Raw genomic sequence first — 23483 nt, forward strand, 5'->3', positions numbered from 1 at the left:
GACACGTGTGCTCACACGCACATATGCAGACACACACGTGTGCTCACACACAGGTACGGCCGCACACACAAGCACACACACCACAAGCATACACACACACCCCCCTACACACCCCCACGCCCAGACGGCAGCGGGCGGTGCCGCCAGGTGCGCCCGCCCCGGCGCGGCCCCGGGGGGGCGGCGGCGGCTCCTCGCCCCACCCCGCCGCGCCGGGAGCTCGCCGCCCCCCGGCTGAAGTCCGGTGCAGCCGCGCCGTGCCGGGGGTGCCGTCACTCGCCGCGCTTCCAGCATGCTCCTAAGATGGCGGTAGCGGCGGCGGGTGGCGGCGGGGGCGGCCGGGCGCAGCGCAGCGGCTGGCTGGAAGTTTTGGTGCGGGAGCGCTGGCACAAAGTGCTGGCCAACTTGGGCGGCGAGGCGCTGGTGCTGAGCGGCGAGGAGCGCCCCGACGGCGCGGCCCACAACGGCTTGAGCGGCGATGGGGCGGCGTGCCGCGGGGCCGAGGGCGGCGGCGGGGCGGCGGCGGTGCGCACCGCCTTCACCGACCCCCCTGAGCAGGTGCCTGAGGTCGTCTCCAACAAGAAGCGGTGCGTGAAGGTGCTGAAACAGGAGATGGGTGGGCTAGGCATCAGCATCAAGGGGGGCAAGGAGAACAAGATGCCCATCCTCATCAGCAAGATCTTCAAGGGTCTGGCGGCCGATCAGACCCAGGCTCTCTACGTGGGCGATGCCATCCTGGCTGTCAACGGCACGGACCTGCGGGATGCTACCCACGACGAGGCGGTGCAGGCGCTCAAGCGGGCCGGCAAGGAGGTGCTGCTGGAAGGTAGGCACCGGGAACGGGGCGAGGGACAGGGGGACGTGTCGGCCGCCAGCAGCAAGCTTTGGGGCAGAGAGGCGGCGGAGCCGACTCGGGCGCTGAAGAGGTTGCCCCTGTGCTTCTCGTACACTCTTTCTGGAGTCTTTCCAGTGGAGAGAGTTTTTTCTCCCTCACCCCGAACTGCGCGGGGACTCTCGATGGCATGCATTAAGGAAGGAGTCCGTCGAGAAGGGTCGAGCAGGCATCCGGGGAGCTGAGTTTGAACTTTTCTTCCCATCTGCCCGCCGCCCAAGCCCTCCGCAGCCCCTCCGTGCGCGGCCGCTGGAATTCCCTGCAGCACCCTCTTGTCTCGGCAGCTGTTCGGCTCCCAGGCTGAGGGCTTACAATGGGAAATTGGTCGATCCCCCACCGGGACAGGGATCTTCAGGTTTTTCCAGATAGACGTTTTCACAGATTTTCAGCCCCCAAAAAGCGGGAGGAGTTTGGTACCGGGAGAGGAGAGGATAAAGGAGTAAAGGAGTCCCCTCGGATCGTCAGTGAAGGGCTTGGGGGACTTGACCCGGGCCAGCTCGAAATGCCCGAAACCTCCTGCTTTCAAATTCTTCCTTGCCCCGTTCTGCTACCCAACTCCCTGCTAGGGAAGAGGGGGAAAACGAGGCTTGAATGAAGCTGTCAGTTCCTCTTTGACACATTAGCTACCTCTGCAAATCAGCGGCTTTCGTTTCCTTTCTCAAGGGTGACTGACATAGTTTAGTAAAAAGTGTTCTTAGAATCTGAGCAGATGTTGGTCCGTGTGGAGGAGACTACCACCAGAATGGGGCAGATGCTGGGGAGGCCATGAGGAGAAGCAGAGCCGAGTTTCCCAGGACAGAAAGTTCATGAGGAAAGAGACATTCATAGGCATTTAATCCTCGTCTTTTCACAAGGACTAGTATACAAATGCCACCTGAGAGAATGAACAACTTTAGAAATGCCCTTGGCGTGCGTTTGAGTGATTGCGTATTTGCCCAGAAGTTCATTTAACCAGAGGTCAATGGCATTTGAGGCATGTTGCAGTGCCTCCTTCACCTGTGCCATCACCTTCCTCCACCCCACTTGTGCTCCTGCCTCACTGTGCTTGTAGCCCTCTTGGTGCCACACGGTTTTTCACAGGAGTCATTTGGGTGCTTTCTGAGGAGCGGAGGGAAGAACTGCTGGTGCTTAGGAGGTGCAGATGAGAAGTGTCTGTGCATAACCAACTAGGGCATAAAGTTATGAAAAAAAGTTTAAGGGGAAGGAAGGTGAGAAAATGCCTCGGTGTATGCTGAGGAACTATTAGGTGTTGTCCACATGACAGTGAAAACTACAATTTGTGCCCTGTGAGGGCATAAGAAGCTGAGGGCAATCGTGTCTCCCCTCCTTAAGTGCTGTGCGCTGTTCGCGGGACCAACTTGCGTCTCCTCCTCCCTTGCTGCAGCCAGACCCGTGAAATCTTAATATGAACTCTTTGAGGTCTGGATTGAGGCTGTTTCATCTAATTTCTGTCACTGGCTTATGCAGTTTAAGCGCTTCCCGGGGTGCAGACCAGGCAACAGCTGACCTTTGGCGTAATCTGAGGGATGTATGTAGTGCCTGCAACAGCCTCCCTTGCTCTGTGGAGCGCCTGCAGTAACAGCACCCGAACACACTGCTGCTGCTGTACGAGTCTTAAAAACAACACACAACCAAACCGTTTTCTTCCCCGTAGGAGGGGAGACGAAGCCTTTTCAGCACGGACTCTTGGCATCCATCTCTCCACTCTTTTCATTGCCACAGCTATTTTCTGGCTTTTTTTTTCCCTCCATGAAGGCAGATGCACACCAGTGGTTGTTTCTGCAGTTGAATTTGTAATTTGTAAATCTACAGCGTGTTTCAGTAGTAATCGCTACGTAGAGTTAAAATATTCTGACACTGAACTCGGTGTTATGTCTTGCCTTTCTCTTGCTATTTCAGTAGTGTACCCAAAATGTGAGTTGGCCACAGCATTGCCCCTGGAGATGCTACTCCTTCAGCAGGGAACCTCGCTGTGTGAATGGCTTGTTTGAACGGATAGTTTAAAACAATTCTCTGCAATCCAATTCCCCACTTTGAAGATCTTTTTCTTTTTAGACAGTAGCACAGTGTAAAATAGCCTTTTTATTACTAATGGAAGGAATATCCCAGAGTTTTGGGGTTTTTTGCCTTTAAAGCATAGGAAGGAGAACCTTGATTTCTACCCCTACCCCCCCCCCCCCCCCCCCCCCCCCAATCCCCTTCTTTTCAGACAATAGGAATTTGCTATTTCTTGACTTTTTAGAAAGTATGTATTGCATAAAGCAGCCTGTGCTGGTGCAGGGAAAGACCCCAGCACAGCTCCTCTTTGGGATCTTTCTCCAGTTAAGAGTGTGTTTCCAGGGTCAAAGTGTAACGTTTACCTTTTCAGGGAGGGACTTGTTTCTGACTTCCAGACCAGGAAAGATGAATTTGCAAAAGCCCAGCAAGGTGTGAAGCCTGAGGGGCGTATATAACAGAGCAGCAGGGCTGTGGGTATTGCCCAATGCGTTGTGATTTCCTAGAGGTTATCAGCAGTGAAGATACAGCCCGTATGGCTCAACATAACCAACATCAGAGTGCTGTGTAGTATAGTGTCCCTCCTGAAATCGCTTGCTTAGCTAGATGAGGCATTTACCAGCTCAGCAACAAACTGTAGTCTCTTCTGCATTCCTGTGTGGGGAGGAAGGGAGCAGAGAATCCATCAGAACTTGGGCATGGGTTCAGCCAGTGAGCAGGGCAAGAGGAAGCTCTGATTTTTGGACTTAGTGGCATGGCTTCTTGGGTGTTCAGTACGTCAGGATGAAACTTCTCACCAGTGGTCAGGAGCACAAAGAATATCCCTACATGGGAGATGAGATTGCTTCCTTGTACAGTGCTTATTGACAGGTATGGATGGCAGCTAAAATTATCATGACAGCTATTGTTTGTGCACGTAATTTCCCTGTGGTTAAATTGGGTCTTCTTAAATAAGCACTTTGGAAAACCAAGCATCCCCTCCTGCGCTGTGTAAAGCCTATTACATTCAAGAGACTCTGAAGACACAAAAGGTGTTTGTTTTCATCAGAGATTCCTACATGAGAGCAGTCCCTGTAACCAGTGCTCTGTAACCAAGCTGGTTGTGCCTTACATGTATTCTCTCTGTGTTTAGTGAAGTAGCCCATGCTAATGTCAGACAAGACCCCTCTGCAGGAAGCTGTTTTTGGATGTGAAGAAAACCCAAACATTACTGTGTATTTTGCTATCTGGCTGCAGGGTATTTTCTTGCATTGCATCACTTCCTAACTTGTTAAATGTGTATAGATGAGCTTCTGGTGCTGGTGGAAGGTATGTATCAGGAAAAAGAGCATCTTCTTTTGTGTTGCTAGAGTTTTTAATTGGTTTTGAGTGATTCCCAATTAAGCGACAAAATTGCAAGGGAGGGCTTACAGTTCCCTTGAGAAGTGGCTCTTGCAGCCTCTCTGGGTTTGCAGAAATTTCCCAGTGAGAGGCAGCCCCTTGCATTGTGAATTTTAGCATATGGACAGTAAACTATAGTCATCTTCTGTGGCTCTCTTGGGAGTAACCCACAGGTTTAAAGCAATGTAAGAATAAACGTAGTGCACTCGATACTGTAGCAACAATTTCCAAACGGTATTTCTGTAAGAATTGTGCACGGGTTCTCCCCTGCCTACCCTGTTAAAATTTTCTGTGGGTGAAGCAGAGCAATTCTGCCTGAGTGAATTGTATGTTGAAATAGTGTAAAATAGGCTAGAGGCACAGGCTGTATTTTTTCCTATCTTATCTAGGTTTTTCTGTTTCTTTTGGTAAAGTAGTGACAACAGGAGATTTCTGGGGAGGTTAACAAAATACAATATTTATCCAAGGAAGTGTGTCTCTTGCAAGTATTGGGGAAAAATGAGGCACTGAGCACTTAGTAAGTGCTTACTACAGTCAGGGCTGTTACTCTCAATGACTGCAAATTGTATGCATGGTTATTCTTTACATTTCCAGTAAATATGCAGAGAACACACTTTGATTTGGGTTTTTTTTTGGTGCCAGCAAATATGCAGATAGGGAAATGCTCTGTACTTGGAGCTTATACTGCATTTCATAGCCTGTGTAGCTGCCCTCAGTACACATTAGTTTAAAAGTGAAATATAAAGGGAAAGGAGCAGGTACTTATTCTCAAGAATATCAGGTCTAAGCAGTCCCCAAGAATCTCAGTTTTGATTGTTTCGGCTGCCTGTGACTGATGGTGAAGCTTGAGTGGAAGCACTTGATGTGTCTTTCATTGATTAGATTAGATTACAGGCCAATTTAGCAGTCCAGACAGTCTGTATCACCGTTCACAGATAAGAATCAGTACATCATCTTTGCAGTAAATTGGGTACAAGTTCTCTTTCTCAGTTACTGTAAAGGAAATAAGGCCTTTGTGGGCAACACATTCCTGGATTTATTTGCACCAAGGTTCCCGCTCAACTCCCATCCTCCCCCACCTTGGAAATAACTCTTCTTTAGGACTTAGTACCAGCTCCTTAAGGGTGCTTAGAAGATTAAATATGTCTAGGGATCCGGGATTCAATTGCACATGCTAAGTATGATTAGAAAATCTACATGTTAAGTATGATTAGGGGGGTGGGGGTGGGAAAGTGCATTTTAAAAAATCCCAGCAGTAATTCCTTTGTGGAAAACTAAATTGAAAACTTGGTATAACTCTTTGAAAAGAGTAGAATTCAAAGCTGACGGCTTTCGCTATGGTTAATGGAACACTGGTTAGGCCACACCTTGAGTACTGTGTCCAGTTCTGGCCCCCTCAGTTTAGGAAAGATGTTGAGTTGCTCGAACATATCCAGAGAAGGGAAACAAAGCTGGGGAGGGATTTGGAGCACAAGCTCTATGAGGAGTAGCTGAGGGAGCTGGGGTTGTTTAGCCTGCAGAAGAGGAAGCTCTGGGGAGACCTTATTGCTCTCTACAGCTACTTGAAGGGTGGCTGTAGCCAGGTGGGGATTTGCTCTTCTCCCAGGCAAACGGCAACAGCACAAGAGGACACAGTCTCAAGCTGTGCAAGGGGAAGTTTAGGCTTGATTTTAGAAAAAAGTTCTTCACAGAAAGAGAGACTGCCCATTGGAATGGGCTGCCCAGGGAGGTGGTGGGGTAAACATCCCTGGAGGCATTTAAGAAAAGACTGGACGAGGCACTTAGTGCCATGGTTTAGTTCATTAATTAGGGTTGAGTAATCAGTTGGACTTGATGATCTTGGAGGTCTCTTCCAACCTGGTTGATTCTGTGTATAATACATGGTATAGAACTTTTCCTTCTGTAAATTTGACTTAGTATAGCATCCAATTCTGTGCATTCAGAGTTGCAGGGTTTACCATAACTATTTGTAATCTATTCCAGTGGTAACTTACTTCCAGGCTTTAAGAACATGTTATTTCCATTTTATTTTTCTAATTTAGATTTCTGATCATAGGATTATTTTGCACTTTATTCTGCAAGATTATGTTGCCATGGCTACTTGGTAGAATTGGTACAGCTACTTCAGTAGAAGAGAAATCTGAAGCAGCAGTAGTTCAAGGGAGCAAGAGCATACATAAATGAATAAAATATGATGGGAACAAAGCTGTCCCAGTACTACACTGAAGACTGGCTTTCCAGTCTGAAAAAGTTCTTCAAGAAATTAAAAATAGTTGGTGAATAAAGGGATGCTAGTGGTGCTCCTAGAACATGCAAAAAGTCTCTTAACTGTGTAGAATAGAATCATGGAATAATTTCTTTTGGAAAAGACCTCTAAGATCACTAAATCCAACCACTATCTAACTCTACCACCTGGTCCTAAACCATGTCCTTCAGCAGCACATCTATGCTTCTTTTAAACAGCACCAGGGATGGTGATCCAACCACCTTCCTGAGAAGCCTGTTCCAGTGTTCGATAATCCTTTCAAGTGAAGAAGTTTCTTCTTGTATCCAGCCTAAACTTTCAGTGGTGCAATTTGAGGTCATTTCTTCTCATCCTGTCACTTGTTACCAGGGCAAAGAGGCCCAACTCCCACCTGGCTACAGCCCCCTTTTAGGCAGTTGTACAAAGCAAGGTGGTCTTCTCTTTTCCTCCTTTTCTCCAGACTAAACAACCCCAGTTCTCACATCCACTTCTCAGATAACCATGTAGGGTTTGTGAGTAACCAATATAATGCAGTTTTGCTGACCTTGATGTGTGAGTGGAGGTGAGTACAATTCATGTCTCTTATGGTCTCCTGATGCCCTGCTGGTCTCACTGCAGCAGCTGTAGCTGGTGTGAAGTGAGCTTCGCTTGGCTTAGCTGCATCACTTCTCCAAACCTTAAACTATGTTGAGCAGAGAAAAATGCTGCTGTCAGCATAATCTGTGTTTGTGCTAAGGGTCTCTGCCAGGACATCTGTATTTAGAGCAGTCAGGGAGAGCATCATATTGTTAAAGTGGATTGGAAAAGAGCTAGAACTCTGAATAATGGGAATAAATAGTCTGTTTTGGCAGGGTACAAAGCTCATTGTAGAGATGGGAAGGGGCATCAGGTGAGTGGCAGCATTCGGTACATGCCTTAAAGAGCATCACTGCAAAGAGGGAGTTAGATGATATTTGAGGTGAGGCATGGCTGATTTGGGCTAGAGAGGATTCTGAGAAACTACAAGGTATATAGTATAGAGTGTCTCTCATGCTATGTGTTGGAAGGTGTGCTATGAGCCTTCTTTATGCTCTCAAACATACAGCTTTCAGCTGCTATTTTGCAATATCAAGGAAGCAGCTCTATGAGAATTGGTCTCCATGCTTTAAAAGGTGGCTAATGGACTTCTGGAAGAGAGAGGATTCATTGAAGTTATTGCATCCAGCATCTTGTAATATTTCAGAGTCTAGCAACACTGAGTAATGAACTATGGCACACAAGTTTTTTACCTAGCGCTGCTTGCAGGAGAAGTTGGGGAAAAAAACTGATTGGTTTGTCCATCATCCACTTAGCTATCAAAACATCCTTTTCTCCAGAACATAAGTTAACAAATTTGCTTCAAAAAGGTTTAATCAACTGTGACTAGTCCTTCAAATTGCTTCACCACCAGATACTGCCTTGCTGTAAGGTTAAGTTTGATCCTTCACGTAAATTAAATTAAGGAACCTAATTTCTGCATAACTCTTTAGCAGACTTGAATTTCTGACTGCTGCACTTCTGTTATGGTCTGGCTTTAGTTTTGTCTGTCTAGAATTTGAACTGCTGAACTGGTTATGGCTTTCACTGTACATATACTAAGGGCATGAGCATAAGCACATAGTAGGTCACAGCCAGAGCAGCAATCTGTATTGTAGCTACAGGGTAAAATGTGAGGAAATGATCCAGAACAGTAGATGTAGAGAAACTGTCTCTGATTAGAAATTATTAACATACTTCCTAAAGCTGTTGTGCAGTGTTTTGTGAAATGTTGGAAGTTTCATTTGTTGGCACAGCTCTAAAAGTCATCAAAACTAAGGCTGTTGCTATGTTTATTCCTCACTACTCAGGGACATTTCCACCTAAAGATGACTTACATTCACAGAATCACAGAATGTTAGGGATTGGAAGTGACCTCAAAAAATCATCTAGTCCAACCCCTCTGCCAAAGCAGGATCAGCCAGAGTAGTTCACACAGGAACACATCCAGGTGGGTTTTGGATGTCTCCAGAGGAGGAGACTCTACAACCTCTTTGGGCAGCCCGTTCCTGTGTTCTGTCACCGAACAAGTTTTTCCTTTATGTTCACTTGGAACCACCTCTGCTCCAGCTTGCACCTGTTGCCCCTCATCCTATCATTGGACATCTCTGAGAAGAACTCAATTCCATCCTCCCGACACTCACCTTTCACATGTTTATAAGCATTAATGATGTCACTTTTCAGTCTCCTCTAAGCTAGAGAGACCCAGACCCCTCAGCCTTTCCCCATAAGAAAAGCATTTGAGCAGTGTGTTTGCTTCAGGGAGTGCACAGGTGAGTAATGTGAGTGTACATCTGTATGACTAGCTTCTGTTCATTTCAATGGCCTGCTAAAATAGGTTAAATTCCTGTGCAAGTATCTGAGAAGCAGTATGCTTTTCCCAAGTGGCTAAAAGAGACCTATCATAACCAAAAGGAAAAATGTAAAACACCTTTTTCTTTTATTTTTTTTTTTTTTTTTTTAAAAGGATACTCTCAGAATATAAATTCTCTTCTGGCAGAGGAGGTACAGTACACATACAGGTACAATTTGCTCCAACATATAACAAGATCTCATGGGGCTATTTATCAGTCTCCTGTACCCTCTCAGGGAAATAGCAACATTAGTTAAGCTTTATGTTCCATTTGCCATAGCCATATACTGCTTGTGCAGTACCTATTTTGACTTTTAACATAATCAGATAGTTATGAGAGAATATTGATAGCTATATTATGGAAATAACATATCTCCACTGTAGTCTGAGCTATTTCAATAATACCTGTTTCCAGGATGATTTACTATTCTAACACGTGCTTTAACTGCCATTGGCTCTAATTCTGCAAGGGGAGCAAGTAGCAGCTGCTTGAAGTGTGTACCTACTATTGGCTGCTTTAAGCCAATAGTTTTAATTCACATAGTAATAGGTTATCTGTTTATCTAAGAGCTTGGGCCTTAATCACTGCAAAACAGCCTGGAAGGACAGAACTGGTTAGTGGGGCTGGCAGAACAGCAGTGATGGATGTGACTTCCCTTAAAGCAGGCAGCTTCTCTTTGGTCTTGCTCTTTCCGGGCAGGAGCCAGCAGGATTCTTCTCTTGCTGATGTGAAGCCAAAGGAGGGATTTAATTACTGGATGTTCAAGAGTATTTTCCAGGAATGAGGTGAACAAGAGCTGCCTTCAGTACTCGCTGTTTGAATTCTTTTGTGGTTTCCTTTCTTGGCTGATTTCAGTATTTTTGTTTTGAGTGACTCTCTTGGTTTTGTAGTTGTTGTTGACAGGAACAACAAATAACCCCCAAACTTCCAAAAGCTGTTGTTTCCCAAAGAACACATTATCCTTGCTAACTTTCTGCCCCTTTTGAATTAATTGTCCTATCTCATGCAGTGAGAGACTCTTGGTACACAGTCTTCTCCACCAGCAGTGTGGCTGGGATGGAGGGGCGTCTGCAGAGAGCCAGTGGGATTCCTATAGGATTACCTACTGTATAAATACATACCTAGGCACAGGGACACACACTGTACAATGTATTTATGTACATACTCCTGTAATGAACAGCCCCATCAACAGGCATTCCTTGTTTGGGACTTGACCTTCAAATATGCTTGAAGCCAACACTGTTGTACCAACTTGAGGCTGCTGGAGATTTGCCAGGTCTGGAGAGGCTGGTGTGATATTTGTGTTACCTGTCAGGTCTCTCCCCTGCAAGGGTGCTGGGCTGTCCTAGCTCAACACTGCATGGAGAGACTTTATACATTGCACCCCTGGAATACCTCTTCCAGAGCAGAGACTGTGTCTGATTGTGAGCTCTGCTGAACAAAGTCAGGAAGATGTGCTTCCTGCAAGAGAAGGGAAGCAAACTTCAAGCTGGAATGACTTGGATGATGATGGCAGGTTTTTCATGAAGACCTCCAGGTGTTACTGCTGTACTTTGCCTAAAAGAAACTCATCTAGACTTTGGAAGCTGAGGTAAATGGCTGATCAAAGGGTTAACATAGCTCAAAATTTTCAAGCAGCTGAGGAAGTCCTGAGCACACTGGCAGAGAGAGTCGTAAGCAACACTTAAACTTGCCAACAAACCTCAGGCTGCTACAGATGTCACAGTTTGTCTGCTTGAAGCCACTGTTTTTCTCATGCCTTTTGCTGCCCTCTTCCTTGCAGGTGTAGCAATTGGGTTGCAGGATGATACCAGGATGTTTGTACACATGGCTCTTGTCTAGCCCTGAGGAGGAGATCTGTATTCCTACCCTTAAAAAAAAAATACATAAATATCTCCTAGTAACTTCAGCCTTCTTCATGTTTGTGGAATGACAGAGAAGTGCCTGGCCAAAAAGGAAAAAAAGGCAAAAAAAGAAAGCAGCATCTTAATTCAGGAAGAATACAAGTGAAAGCAATTAGCTTTAAGAAGTTCCCAGTCTATTCAGGGAATGGCTATCTCTGTACATAAGCCAGACTTCAGGGATGCAGGAGGGCAAGTCATAAAGAAAGCATTGCCATAACGAATTAGTGGAGTTTCCACTTGGCACATTAAAATCAACCCTGAAAGACTCCATTAAGGAAGGAAAGCCATAAATAGAAGTTGCAAGAGATGGTGTACAAAGTACCCCTGAAAATGAAAGTGATCCTCTGTCAGTTATATGTTTTCCTTTCAATGTGTTTTATATATATATGTATGTATATATAAATAAACACGTGGAACAGACTATCAAAACATCAGCAAATTTTTGTTGGTGAAGCCTTGAGGAAATAAATAGTGAGTCTGGGCACATAAAAAAAAATCATCCAATAAAAATAAACTTAATTGATTCCAGGCTTTCCCTGTGTAAGGATTCCTGCACAAGGACCATTCTGTGTTGCTCTAGTTTTATATAGAACTTGCCTGATAAGCATACCTTGAAATGTTGGTATTTAATGCTTGACTTTTTATTAAAGTACTGCCAGAGCTTTTAGTCTGTGTGGATGAATAGTATTAAGGCCTTATGAAGGTTTCAAGGTTCATTCTGCTAATAAAATGCTGAGGAACAGATACCTTTTGGTTTTTCAGGGAGGAAAGGAAGGGTTGACTTTAAAGCATGCAACTTTCTGTGGTGATTTTTATGACATTTCAATTCGATTTTTTGTTTTTACAATGTATTTTATTTGAAAGCACCTTGCTTTCAAAAGGCTGGTTTGAACTTGCTTTTATAAACTTTTCAAAGCAGAATTATCTACTTGGAATAGCAGAGAATTGCCCAATGCACCTTCTCTCTCACCTTGGAAAAATCTTTGCAATCATGTCACATTTGTTAGAAGGAAATTTTCATGGCAAAAAAAAGAGTTTTGACCGGCTCAGTGCAGTAGTTTTCCCCCCATCTTGTTAAAAATTGTTCATTTCTGTATGTGCAGGTAGTTTCTTTGGAAACTTTAAGTGTACTGTTCCCTTAATCACTTTGTTCTGTTATTTTTCTGCCGATGCACGCGTTGTACACGGTTGATAAGGACATATATTTGGTATGAGCCAAGGCAGATATCCTTCCACTGGAGAAGTCACAAGTGATCTATTACATGAATTCCTGTAAGGCATTTATGTTTGATCTTTTCATTTAGTCATAGTTCTGGGGGCACACTTCCTTGTTTCTGTGAAACTGACAGTAGAATCTTTTAATGCAGAAGGAAAAGAAGAAGAAACTTCTTGAGTCTCCAAAAGATGCCTAAAATAGCTCTTGGTGCAATTTTAAGATCTCTTTTGTGCAGCTGTAAATTAAACTTACCCACTGCTTTTTTAGCTTCTGCTCTGTTAAAGACTTGGCATAGAACTATGTAGAACCAAGAGGTGCTCATGAAACCATAAAGGGTGGGAAATTATTTCTGTGGGGGAATGTGTGATGCATTATTTTGCTTCTTTATTTTCCCTTTGCTTGTGTTCTGTTGTCTACTGTGTTAGCTGATACTGGCTAATAATGCCTTTAAATGTAGCTCTTTAATTCCAGGGCTGGTGTGGGCATAGCTCTAAATGTCTTATCAACAATATTACATGGGCATAAGGTACAAATGAATAGACACATACAGCACAGGCTGTGAGCTTGCATGTGTGTTGTACATGCATTTGCTCATACCTGAGACAGAATTTATTTGTTGTTGGTGCTTTGTAGATTAAGTTAATTGTTCTATGAAAATGGAAGTAAATAGTCTTGATTATAGTTGCACTGAAGGACTCTCTGGGTTGATTTGTTTGCTGGAGTGTTTCACAGGAGTCTGCACCTGCAGTTTTGGTGTGTTTTTTTTCAGGCCCTGTGTTTTCCACTGTCTGTGTCCAAGCCCCCAGCACTGAGCATGTGATGGTCAGGCTAGAGGGGACAACTTGCTGTCTGCTGGAGACAGCTAAATAAAGGTGAAGAGTGAATGTGGTATGGAACGTGTGAGAGCAAAACCCACCTTCTCTTCAAGCCAATGTGAATTTTCTCCTTGATTTCAGTGGGATTAGGGTGTATTGTTTTACAAAGTAACATTGGCACAATCACTCATGGGAAAGAAAAGATGCTGATCCAGCTTTATCCTATCTCTGATAGCTACTGCATTAATTATCCTTTGAAATAATATGGACAGTTCTGTGGCCCTTACTGAATGATTCACTTCACTGGCTTCCTGCACGAGTGAAAGACCTCACAAACTTCTCAGTTGAGGCTCTTTGTTAACACGCTGCTTTGCTGTGCTTAGCAAACCGGACTCCACGCTCCCCCTCCACTCCACAATCCTTGTGGCTTGTCCCTCCTCCCTTCCCACTCCCACAAAGACTGGTGAGCAAAAGCATTGTGAAATAATGTGGCAGCAGTTCAATCTGTGAGTTCAGTCATTTTGTGCAACAATAATTGATTAAACAATTGCTGTTTCTTAATCTACTGTACGGCACTAATCACAAAGGTTAAATAACTTGGCACAGTCAGATCTGTGCCGAAGCTGTGGGTCCTTGTCTCAAACCAGGAAAGCATCAAAATGTTGCTTCTGCAAACCTCCCCAGTCTCTTAAATTCCAGGGTGACAGAAACTGTATCAAGAGCTTTCCGAAGGATGTTTCAGAGTTTCTTTCATGTTCAGGGCTAAGCTAAGATCTGAACTCTGCAACAGCACAGACGCACTAAAAATAATGTTTAACTGGAGCACAAAGCAGTCACTGTTTGTAGAGACAACAAAAATGTATTTTCAGGTGAAGACAGGTTTTTAGAGTTCTGTTTTCTTCAAAAAGCTACACCCAGCAGAAATCTGACCTCTTTCCTGTTGAAAGGGAGGTTTATAAGTGCCCTTCTGCTCTCTCTCTGTAGCACTCTCAATATGTAGGTGGGGTTCTACAAGAGAAATTAGAGTTTGCTGCTGCTTTGGTGCCACTGCAGTGTATAATGCCATACTGTGACAGGTATCAGAGATACCCTAGGTTTGCAGAGTACACCCAAGCCCAAAGCGTCTGTGTATCTTGCCCTTGACTTGACAATGCAATGCTCTTCTCCTCTTGATTTTTCTGGATATCATTTGCTTCCTTTCTGGCTGCATCATTTAGGGTGTGAGGCAACATCAGAAAAAGTTCGATGTTTGTCAGCCTAATTATGCAGGAAAACCTGCAGTTGTAGCTGAAAAAGTAATTGCATAATCAAAACATTAGCTTGCTGACTTTATCCTGACTGGCTGCTTTATGTATCTGAATAATGGCAAATCCCTGCTGGGGACGAACACTCTGTTGGGCCAGGCTTCATCAGCTGCTGATGGCCACCTGGATAATGGCCAAACATGATGATTTTCTTTATCTCCAAAGAGGTGTAAAGTTGCTATCACAGTTTAAGGGTGATTGAAAGGTGAGGGAATTAGAATAGTCACAAGGCAGTACATAAACTGCAAGTACTTCGTGTCTGAGGTATTGGGAGAATTTGGGTCAGCTCAGAAGCTCTGAGGTCTCCAGGCGTGGAAGGCAACTCAACTACCTTGTGTTTTCTTTCTTTCTTTTAAATATAGGTATCATTAGAAAATGTGTTGAGTTGAAACTAACTCCTGCTTTCAAACCTGTAATCATAGCTTTGGACAAGAGCAGCAAAGAAAGCTCTTACAGTTTATTACATGAAGTGTACCCAGCTAAAGTGTAATAACTGGTTCAGAAAAGTCAAGTGAGACACTGATCTGCAATAAGTCATCCATGTTTTCTGAACGTGATCTCTTTGGTAAATGCTGGGAGCTGGGGAGGAGGAGTCACTTTGGCTTCTCTGGGGTTCATTTCTGGTTGAAGGACCCCTGTGGTGCAGCCTGAGCAATCCCCCTGAAGGATGTTGTATATGAGCCACAGTGGTCAAGGCTGGAGAAAAGATGGCTTGCTAGTTTCAGCTTAGTCTGGGGAGGGGGTTTGCTTCTGTCCTAGAACCACCTCCTACCATATCCCTGTTTAGTATGGGAGGTGGTAGAGGGGACTGAGCTATGAGAGGCACTGGCAGGCCCCCATCCCAGACGAGCCTTCCTCACAGCTGCCTTGCATTAGAGGATCCGCGTGATCCATGGCTCCTATGCACAGAAGTAGGTCACCCTCTCTTCAGCATTTAAATAATTATTGTATAATAACACTATATGAAAATAAAAATATACAAAAATAGGTGAAAGTATTCCACGTTGCAGACTGAGGCAAAGTGGTCAGGCAGCAAAGTCAGGCAGGATGCCCTAGCCAGTGTGTAGGTAGGCTGAAATTTAGCGTGTATGTTGCTCTGTGTCCTGATCCTGTGACTACATGGATGAGGATAAGCTTTGCATATGTAACATGGCTCATTTTATTTTGATGAAGCTAAGTTTGGGTCAGGCTATGCAAGACTAAGACCAAAGATTTTGTTTTCCCTCTCCTGTGGGCATATGAGTGCTGATTGCACTATATAAAGCTGCTTGCTGTTGAGCCTGTCACCTTTCAAGGTGAGGAGAAAAAGTGTTCTTGTTTTTATTATCATTCCTCCCTCCTGACCTACCCTGCAACAAAACAAACAAGCAAATGGCAATGATTGCCAAGGAGAGAAGAACCGTTTTGCAGATCATAGCTTTTTCCACTGGAAAAAATGTAGCCACGTTTAGCTTCTTTTTAAAGAGCAGCAATGTTGACTATACAAATTGAACTGCAGTTCACACAGCTGAGATTGTCATGAGCACTTCACACAAGCATTCATAAAGTGCAGTGTTTGGAAATAATGGCATCTGCTAGAAACAGTCTTTGGGGACATGGGACAGTGCTTGTGTTTTCACCCTTCCCCCTTTGACACCAGCCTGTGTCAGCCCAGCAATGGGAGCCAGGCAGGAGGACTGCAGCCAGCTCTGAACAGATCGGCCTTTGTGTCCCCAGCACAAATGTCCCTCTTCTTTCAGAGAAAATGGGCAAAAGGGGTTCTGACCCAGCACAACTGGCTGTTTGTGGCTTGTTCATCAGCAGGGGAGAAAGTGCCTGTTCTCTGTCCTTTCTAAAGCACTGCTGCAGAGCAAACTGGTGAGCAGGAAGTTAAACAGTTCAGATCTTTATAAGCCAAAGTTTAACTTTGGCCATAAGGTATTTCAGTTGTGTCACAAGGCTGCCCAAGTTGCACTGGAGAGGTTTTCTCCTTCAGTTAGAGGCTCAGAGCTGTTCTTCTGCTGCTGCTAGAGCACTGAGCAGTGAAGAGGTGCAGTGGTGCCCGGCAAAGCCACTGCTGGTTGTTTCTTTCGTAAGCAGTCTAGTTCTGCCCTTCTCATTTGTATGATGTCTTACACTGATGTTACTAAAGTGCTTGGTATTATTAGTAGTCCTATGTAGACTGCGCTCAACTTAAGTTACTTCCCAGGGCCCAAGAGATATTCACCATTTTCCCAAAGCATGATGTAGCTTGCAGCATCTCTTAGCTTCAGCAGCAGAGAAGTGAGATGTTTGGGGCTGTAATTTCAGGCTCTGCCAGTGGTGTTGGTATGGCTCTTTTGGCTTTGTCTCAATTACCCATCAGAGCAGGAGAAGGATGACTCTTAAAAGCATTTGCTATCCAGAGCACTACCCAGCTCCTGCATCAGCTGGGATCCCTGCTGTCCTCAATGCTCAGTCTGGCACACTGTAAGCTGCCAAGGTTAACTGGGCTGGACCTATATGTAGCAAAGCATGGAGTGTTTCCATCACCAGGGCCAATGCTTTTTACACCTTGCCTGCCATGCAGGGACAGGGTCTGATTTCTGTGTTTACTAGCTGTGCTTCAGATCCTTCTGCCTCAGTTAATGGCACGGAGCCAGGCTTGGGATATGGGCAGGTGTGAAGCTGGAGCTTCCAGGAGACATGTACATCACCTCCAAATGTTCTGTCATTTTATTTGCAGCAGGGGTGATGGGCTGTGAGAGGTGGGCCCAGCAGCTGGCTGTCAGGGTAGGTGGTATTATTAATGTGTAGTAACACTGATTAGAAATTAAGTGCTGACAAAATGTCGTGCTGGAGCTGATGTCCAATCTTTGCTCCTCTTGCTTCCTTGTTAGAGACTGATACTTGCCTGCTTTTCTGTGGTGGTGTTCTGGGCTGGGTTTCAGCAAATAAGGCCAAGTGAAACATGTCTTTTCAGGCTTGGTTAGCTGGTATGTTCACTTCTGGGTAATATTTTTATGTTCATACTGTAGAGGTAACAACAGAGGGGAAATGTAATTGTGATGCCTTGGTGTGTGTGGTTCTGGAGTAGTCTTCCCTCTGAGGCAGGGGAACACTGAGCCAGCAGAGTGTGAGACTGAATTGTGGCTGGGATGCTATCATCACCCACTGATGTTTATTATATCCTGTAGGATGGCAGGGAAAATGCCCTGCTGATACCATCCTCATACCACGCTTGCCAGAGAAACCTCTCTCCTTGGTAGTTTCAACCTTGCTGGGCTCTCTGGCAGCATCCTGCAGCCACACTGTAGCTCAGGCTTCTAGGTAGTCTTTAATCTACTATCAAGAACCATCATATTAATGGCTTAATATTTTTTTTAAGGACCTATGAAGGGGATGGCATTGTTTTAACACTTAGCAGGAAAAAAAATTCCTTTTACATCCTAAATTTTTGACGTTCTTGCGTAATTGTGAGTATTGTGTCCAGTTCTGGGCCCCTCAGTTTAAGAAGGACATCAAGACACTTGAACGTGTCCAGAGAAGGGCAACAAGGCTGGTGAGAGGCCTTGAGCACAAGCCCTATGAGGAGAGGCTGAGGGAGCTGGGATTGTTTAGCCTGGAGAAGAGAAGGATCAGAGGTGACCTCATTGCCCTCTACAACTACCTGAAAGGTGGTTGTAGACAGGAGGGGGTTGGTCTCTTCTCCCAGGCAACCAGCACCAGAACAAGGGGACACAGTCTCAAGCTGTGCCAGGGGAGGTTTAGACTCGAGGTGAGGAAAAAGTTCTTCACTGAGCGAGTCGTTCGTCATTGGAATGTGCTGCCCAGGGAGGTGGTGGAGTCGCCGTCCCTGGAGGGGTTCAAAGGGAGATTGGACGTGGCACTTGGTGCCATGGTCTAGTTGTGAGGTCTGTTGGAACAGGTTGGACATGATGATCCTTGGGGTCTCTTCCAACCTTAGTTACTGTGGTACTGTGATATGCTATCAAGCATATGCTGTTTGAGAATATTAGTGTCTAATTGTGTTTTATGTTGGCCCTGGCAAGAAACACGCATAAGAAAGGCCTGTTCCTGCGCCGAAGTGCATCTCTCTGTGGATGCACTGATTTAACTGTGTGTAATGCCATGCCAGAAGCAGATTTATCTCAAAGTTACATAGGCTAAAGGTGTGCCCCAGAAAGGAGAGAATCTCTGATGCTTCTTTTCTGGTGATGGAGTTTACAAAGTGGACTTGAAAGTATTTGTGCTGGCAGAAGGGAGTCATGGACTCCAGCACAAGGCAGGAGAAGTTCTGAGGTGGATGGAGGAACCCAGTGAGGTGGTTTTGCCACCGAAGCCGATGTATTGTGAAACTGTAGCCTGAACTGAGTGGGACTTTCTTGCTCTCCTCCTGCCTCTACAGCTCATTCCTGCTCTTCCACACAAACTCTGACAACTGTTTCCCTGTGGCCATGCTATGCACTGTTGTGCTCCAGGTCCCCAAGTTGGCTGCCTGGGTGGCAGCAAGGTCAGGGGGAGTATGAGTCATTACAGGTCCCCTTTTGGGGACAGCTCATTTAAGATCTGTGTAGAGCTGTTGTGCAACTACACCTGTCATGCTGAGGCTTGTCTTGTTATTGTCAACATGCAATGGATGAAATCTGGCCCCAGTTGAACCAACTTCAAACACTCAGTGGTGGAACAGGGCCAGCATCTCTCTTATGTTGCAAATTGTGCTACAGTCGAGAGGAATAAAGAAAGCCCTTTGTTTTGGAAGGCACAAGACTTCTGTGTGACAACTCTGAATTTTCAGTGTTAACTGTATCACCTACAAGTTAAAGTGCTTCAAACCTGCTTTGTATTCTGCATGTCCTGCTTTTATATAACCTTCTGTTGCTGCATAAAGGATTGATATAAATCTTTCATACGGGCTGTCTCCTGGATTGTGTGTGGGAGTGGGAAATTCTGCAGAAGTAAAAAAGCACCTGTCCTGAACAAAGGCTGGGTTGATTTGATAGCAAGAGTGATGATCTTAGAGTAGAAGTGAGGAGCAAGAGCCAGAAAATTAGACACCCTTCACTACCTCTGATGGTGAAGAACAGCTGAATCTTGTGGTGCCTAGAAGCAAAGCACAGACTCAACTGAGACTCCAGAGTTTAAGTGTGTATGTTGAAGTGGGTTTTTTTAGCTTAAAACAGGAAGGGGCACTGAAGTGCCACAGCTTTAGTTGTATATACTTTGCTTAGAGAGTAAATGTGTGTTATTTTTGAATGGGTTTCTGTACAGATAACCCCTTAGTTTCATGTTGTGGATAGGGTAGGGTAGGATAGAATAGCATTAACCAGGTTGGAAAAGACCTTCGAGATCATCAAGTCCAACCTATGATCTAACACCATGTAATCAACTAAACCATGGCACTAAGTGCCCCATCCAGTCTCTTCTTAAACACCTCCAGTGATGGTGACTCCACCACCTAGCCATGCATAGACGTGTCTTAAAAACTTCCAATTCCCCATGTTCCTGGGCATACTAAATTTACATAGAATATACATAGAATAAACCAGGTTGGAAGAGACCTTCAAGATCATCGCGTCCAACCCATCAAAAATTTGGATAATACTCTGCAGTTGATGAGACTTTAAATGATGGAATCTTGTGATTTTTGTTTTTTTAAGAGCTTGCATGGGTTTCGTATCTTGGTGACTTGTTCTGCGCTAAACCAAGCCACACTGTATTTACTCTGCCTTGAGGACATTTAATTACACTGACTTTCCTACCCATTTCACAGAGCTTTAAGATGTCTGCGTTGCTTTTTTGAGCTCTGCAACCAAGTGCTCTATTTTATTTACATAAGATTTTTTTCAGTGTGCTGTTTCCTTCTGTATTCTGTCCCCGAGCTATTAGTAATCAATTTAGCTTTTTAAACTTGTTGCTTATCACTGCTGTTGTTTGCATCTTCCTTCTGAGTCTTGATCACTCCAGCCTAAGCATGCTGGCTCTGTGCACCTCCACCAGTATTTTGCTCCATTGCATGATCTTCCAAAATATTAATTAATCTGGCAATGCTACTCAGATGCTTGAAGACTTCCTTTCTTGGATAAATGTTTTATTGAAAATAAAGAAATGACAAAAGCATCCCCAGAATTATAAGAAGCTTATCTTCATTAGCTAAATTAGAAAATTGTGAAGTGTTGAAAAGATACAAGGAAAAAAAAAAAAAAAGGCCACAAAAGATTTGGATTATCAGACTGAAAGTTCTGAAAGGATCTTGGGAACTTGACTCACTACACTCATTGTGCAAAGGGGTCATGCCCCTTAGCTTTGGTTGTAAGGCTGATTGCCTAATGCCTGCAGGATGGCTTTATATTTTCTTGTTCAGGAGTTTCAACTTATTTTTTATCATAAGGCTACTCTCCAAGTCCTTGCCTTGGCTCTTCCAGGAGACTGAGTGCTGCCTTGTGGAAATGCAGTTTTGCATGATCTAGAGACTTTAATGTATTGATCTTGAGGGAGTTAATGCACATTGGGGAACTTGGGATGTGGGTGCATTGCACTTAACTCTTTGCGAAATGGTTGCTTCTGTGGCTCTGACCTGCTTCCACCCCCAGCTGTGTGTTTCTGACTCTTCTTTCCATGGCTCAAGCATTTATCTGAGTTTCTAGGGCTGTGGTTCACAGAATTAAACCAGCAATTAAACTGGAGCTGTTGCTCTGGCCATGCAACCCTGCACCGACCCTTAGATGAATACTAGTGTTTTTGTCAGGGAGTTGGTTCACCCAGCTGAACACGAGGAGTGTGTTTTTTCTGTTCTTTCCTCAACAGGATGAAAGAGATTCCTTACCCACACATCATTTCATAGAATCGTAGAATGGTAGAAGTTGGAAGGGACCTCTGGAGGTCATTGAATCTAAACCCCCTGCCAAAGAAGGATCACCTAGGGCAAGCCACACAAGAACACATCCAGGCAGATTTTGAAAGTCTCCAGAGAAGGAGACTCCACAACCTATCTGGGCAGCCTGTTCCAGTGCTTCATCACCCTCACAGTGAAGATATTTTACCTTGTATTGGTGTGGAACTTTCTGTGTTCCTGTTCACATCTGTTGCACCTCATCTAAGGGCCACAAGGATGATCAGAGGGCTGGAGCACCTCTCCTATGAGGACAGACTGAAGGAGATGGGGCCGTTCAGTCTGGAGAAGAGAAGGCTCCGATGTGACCTAATTGTGGCCTTCCACTATCTGAAGGGGCCTACAAGAAGGCTGGAGAGGGACTTCTCAGGATGTCAGGTAGTGATAGGACTAGGGGGAATGGAATGAAGCTGGAGGTGGGGAGATTCAGGCTGGACGTGAGGAAGAAGTTCTTCACCATGAGAGTGGTGAAGCTCTGGAATGGGTTGTCCAGGGAGGTGGTTGGGGCACCGTCCCTGGAGGTATTTAAGCCCAGGCTGGATGAGGCTCTGGCCAGCCTGATGTAGTGTGGGGTGTCCCTGCCCATGGCAGGGGGGTTGGAACTAGATGATCATTATGGTCCCTTCCAACCCTTACTGATACTATGATACTATGATCTTGCTTTTTGTTCAGAGCTACTGAATGCCTGGTTTATATGACCTCTTCTATAGTTTCTCCCCCAGCATAGTGCCTTCAATAGACAGTGATTCATGGGTAGGACCCAGAAGTTGGCTTGGCACTTCTTAAACCTGCTAGAGAAAGAAGGTTTACATGCTAACCAGTTCCAGCCTGCAGCTGGAAAACATTTCTGAGCAGCCACTGAAGCTGTTTTGGTGGCAGCAGCCTTCTTCATGTACTAATACATTGTATTAATTTGGTGGTTTTTTTCATGCTACCTGAAACACTCAGATTCTGGGAAAGCATGAGAAATAAGAACCATTGTCTCAAACAGTGAATTATTTTGTGTGTGTGTATGTTATTTGAATTGACGGGTCTAAAAAGCACTAGAATGGGGAGGCCATGGAAACCCCTTGTTGAAGTATCCCAGATGGCATCTCTCCAAACTCACTGTGTGGGCAGACAGATGTGACACCTCTTGTGTCCCTTTGTGTGCCATTTTATCATGGTTTTTGAGAAATGGGTGTAAAATCTTCCCCTTAGAGAGAGGAATGAACTGCATTAGCCTTTTTCAGAGATGGCCTCAGCAAGGAACTAGCTATTTTCTGAGGTTTTCTGTGAAGGCAATAAGCCTGCAGATTAGCAAGGCTACATGAGTTCCTGGCCTTCACATTACCTTCTAAATATCCCTAAAGTGTGTCAGCCCAAGTGCCAATGAGAAAGTGAAGGCAGAAAAACTTCAGGTGAATGGTGGCACTGTGTCAGTTTATTTTAACGCTTGTCACAGTACAATCACCTTGCTTTCCCCTCCTCGCTCTCTTCACCTACTCTCCCTGGTCCCTACCGGCTGATGTGATCTGCCAGAATCCCTGTTGGGGTTTTTTTCAGAGATACTGTGGAGTGGGGCTGCTGACACCAGGATGTAGGGCATGGCACAGTGTGAATGTAGAAGACCAGACTGTTTAGTTGTGCTTGATACACCCGTAAGGATGATATTTTTCTGTCTTTCTGTCTGTCTGTACTGAGCATCAAATCTACAATATGTCTCTACATGTGTTCCTGTAGTTGTTCTTCCCAGCTCTTCTACTTGGTTCTAGTTTATCTAGACCTCATAAGCATTTATCTGTCATGTCTCTTTCTCCCTTGAACTTTGCTTTATTCTTTCTTTTTCTTCAAGTGAACAAGATGCCTCTACAGCAATTTTCAATACAAATATTTGTTTCTTTGCTTTCTTGAGGTTGCAACTCCCTGAAAAGTGACTTGAGCTGATTGAGGTCTGTGCCCTTTCCTGGAGCAGGGACAGCCATTTGGCAAAGTCTTTCTTGGCTTGTGAAATTTATACATTAGCTACAGAAACTCCTCACCCAGTTTTAGTGGTGGGGCAAACTCACGTCTCAGCTTTAGTGAGGGCAAACTTAGTTCTCAGCTCCTTGGAGAGGATAAAACTGTTGAAAGTTCAGCAGTTCAGAGCCAATCTGTTTTGCACAGGACAGAGATGATAAGATTTGGCATCTTTCTTGCAACAATGATGGCAGCAGGAGAAGCAAAATGTGAATTTGAGACTCAAAGCATTTAAAAAAAAAAAGTCTTGAAATTAAACAAGCTACATCTGGAAAGGAATCAACCTGTTAGTCTGCTTTAAATTATTACTGCAAAAATGTAAGCCCTCTTTACACCAGTAAGGTTCCTAGAGGAACAGCATGCACCTCAGGTTTTGTGTGCTGTACCAATTCAAATCTTTCAAGCTTAGCAGATATGCTAATAAATGGCATGGCATGGAATGGCATGGAATGGAATAGAATAGAATTAATCAGTTTGGA

At 44.7% G+C, this 23483-nt stretch overlaps 1 protein-coding gene across 1 annotated transcript in view; it reads left to right on the forward strand.

The window, feature by feature from the left end:
* Positions 1-206: 206 nt before the first annotated feature.
* SNTB1 (syntrophin beta 1) overlaps positions 207-23483 on the forward strand; it is a 110809-nt gene continuing 87532 nt past the window's right edge. Inside the window, exon 1 of the mRNA XM_054167451.1 lies at positions 207-823. Coding sequence (XP_054023426.1) covers positions 301-823 — 523 coding nt within the window. The 5' untranslated portion in view covers positions 207-300. The remainder of the gene's footprint in view (positions 824-23483) is intronic.

Source organism: Dryobates pubescens, chromosome 14, assembly GCF_014839835.1.
Source record: "Dryobates pubescens isolate bDryPub1 chromosome 14, bDryPub1.pri, whole genome shotgun sequence".
Lineage (NCBI taxonomy): Eukaryota > Metazoa > Chordata > Aves > Piciformes > Picidae > Dryobates > Dryobates pubescens.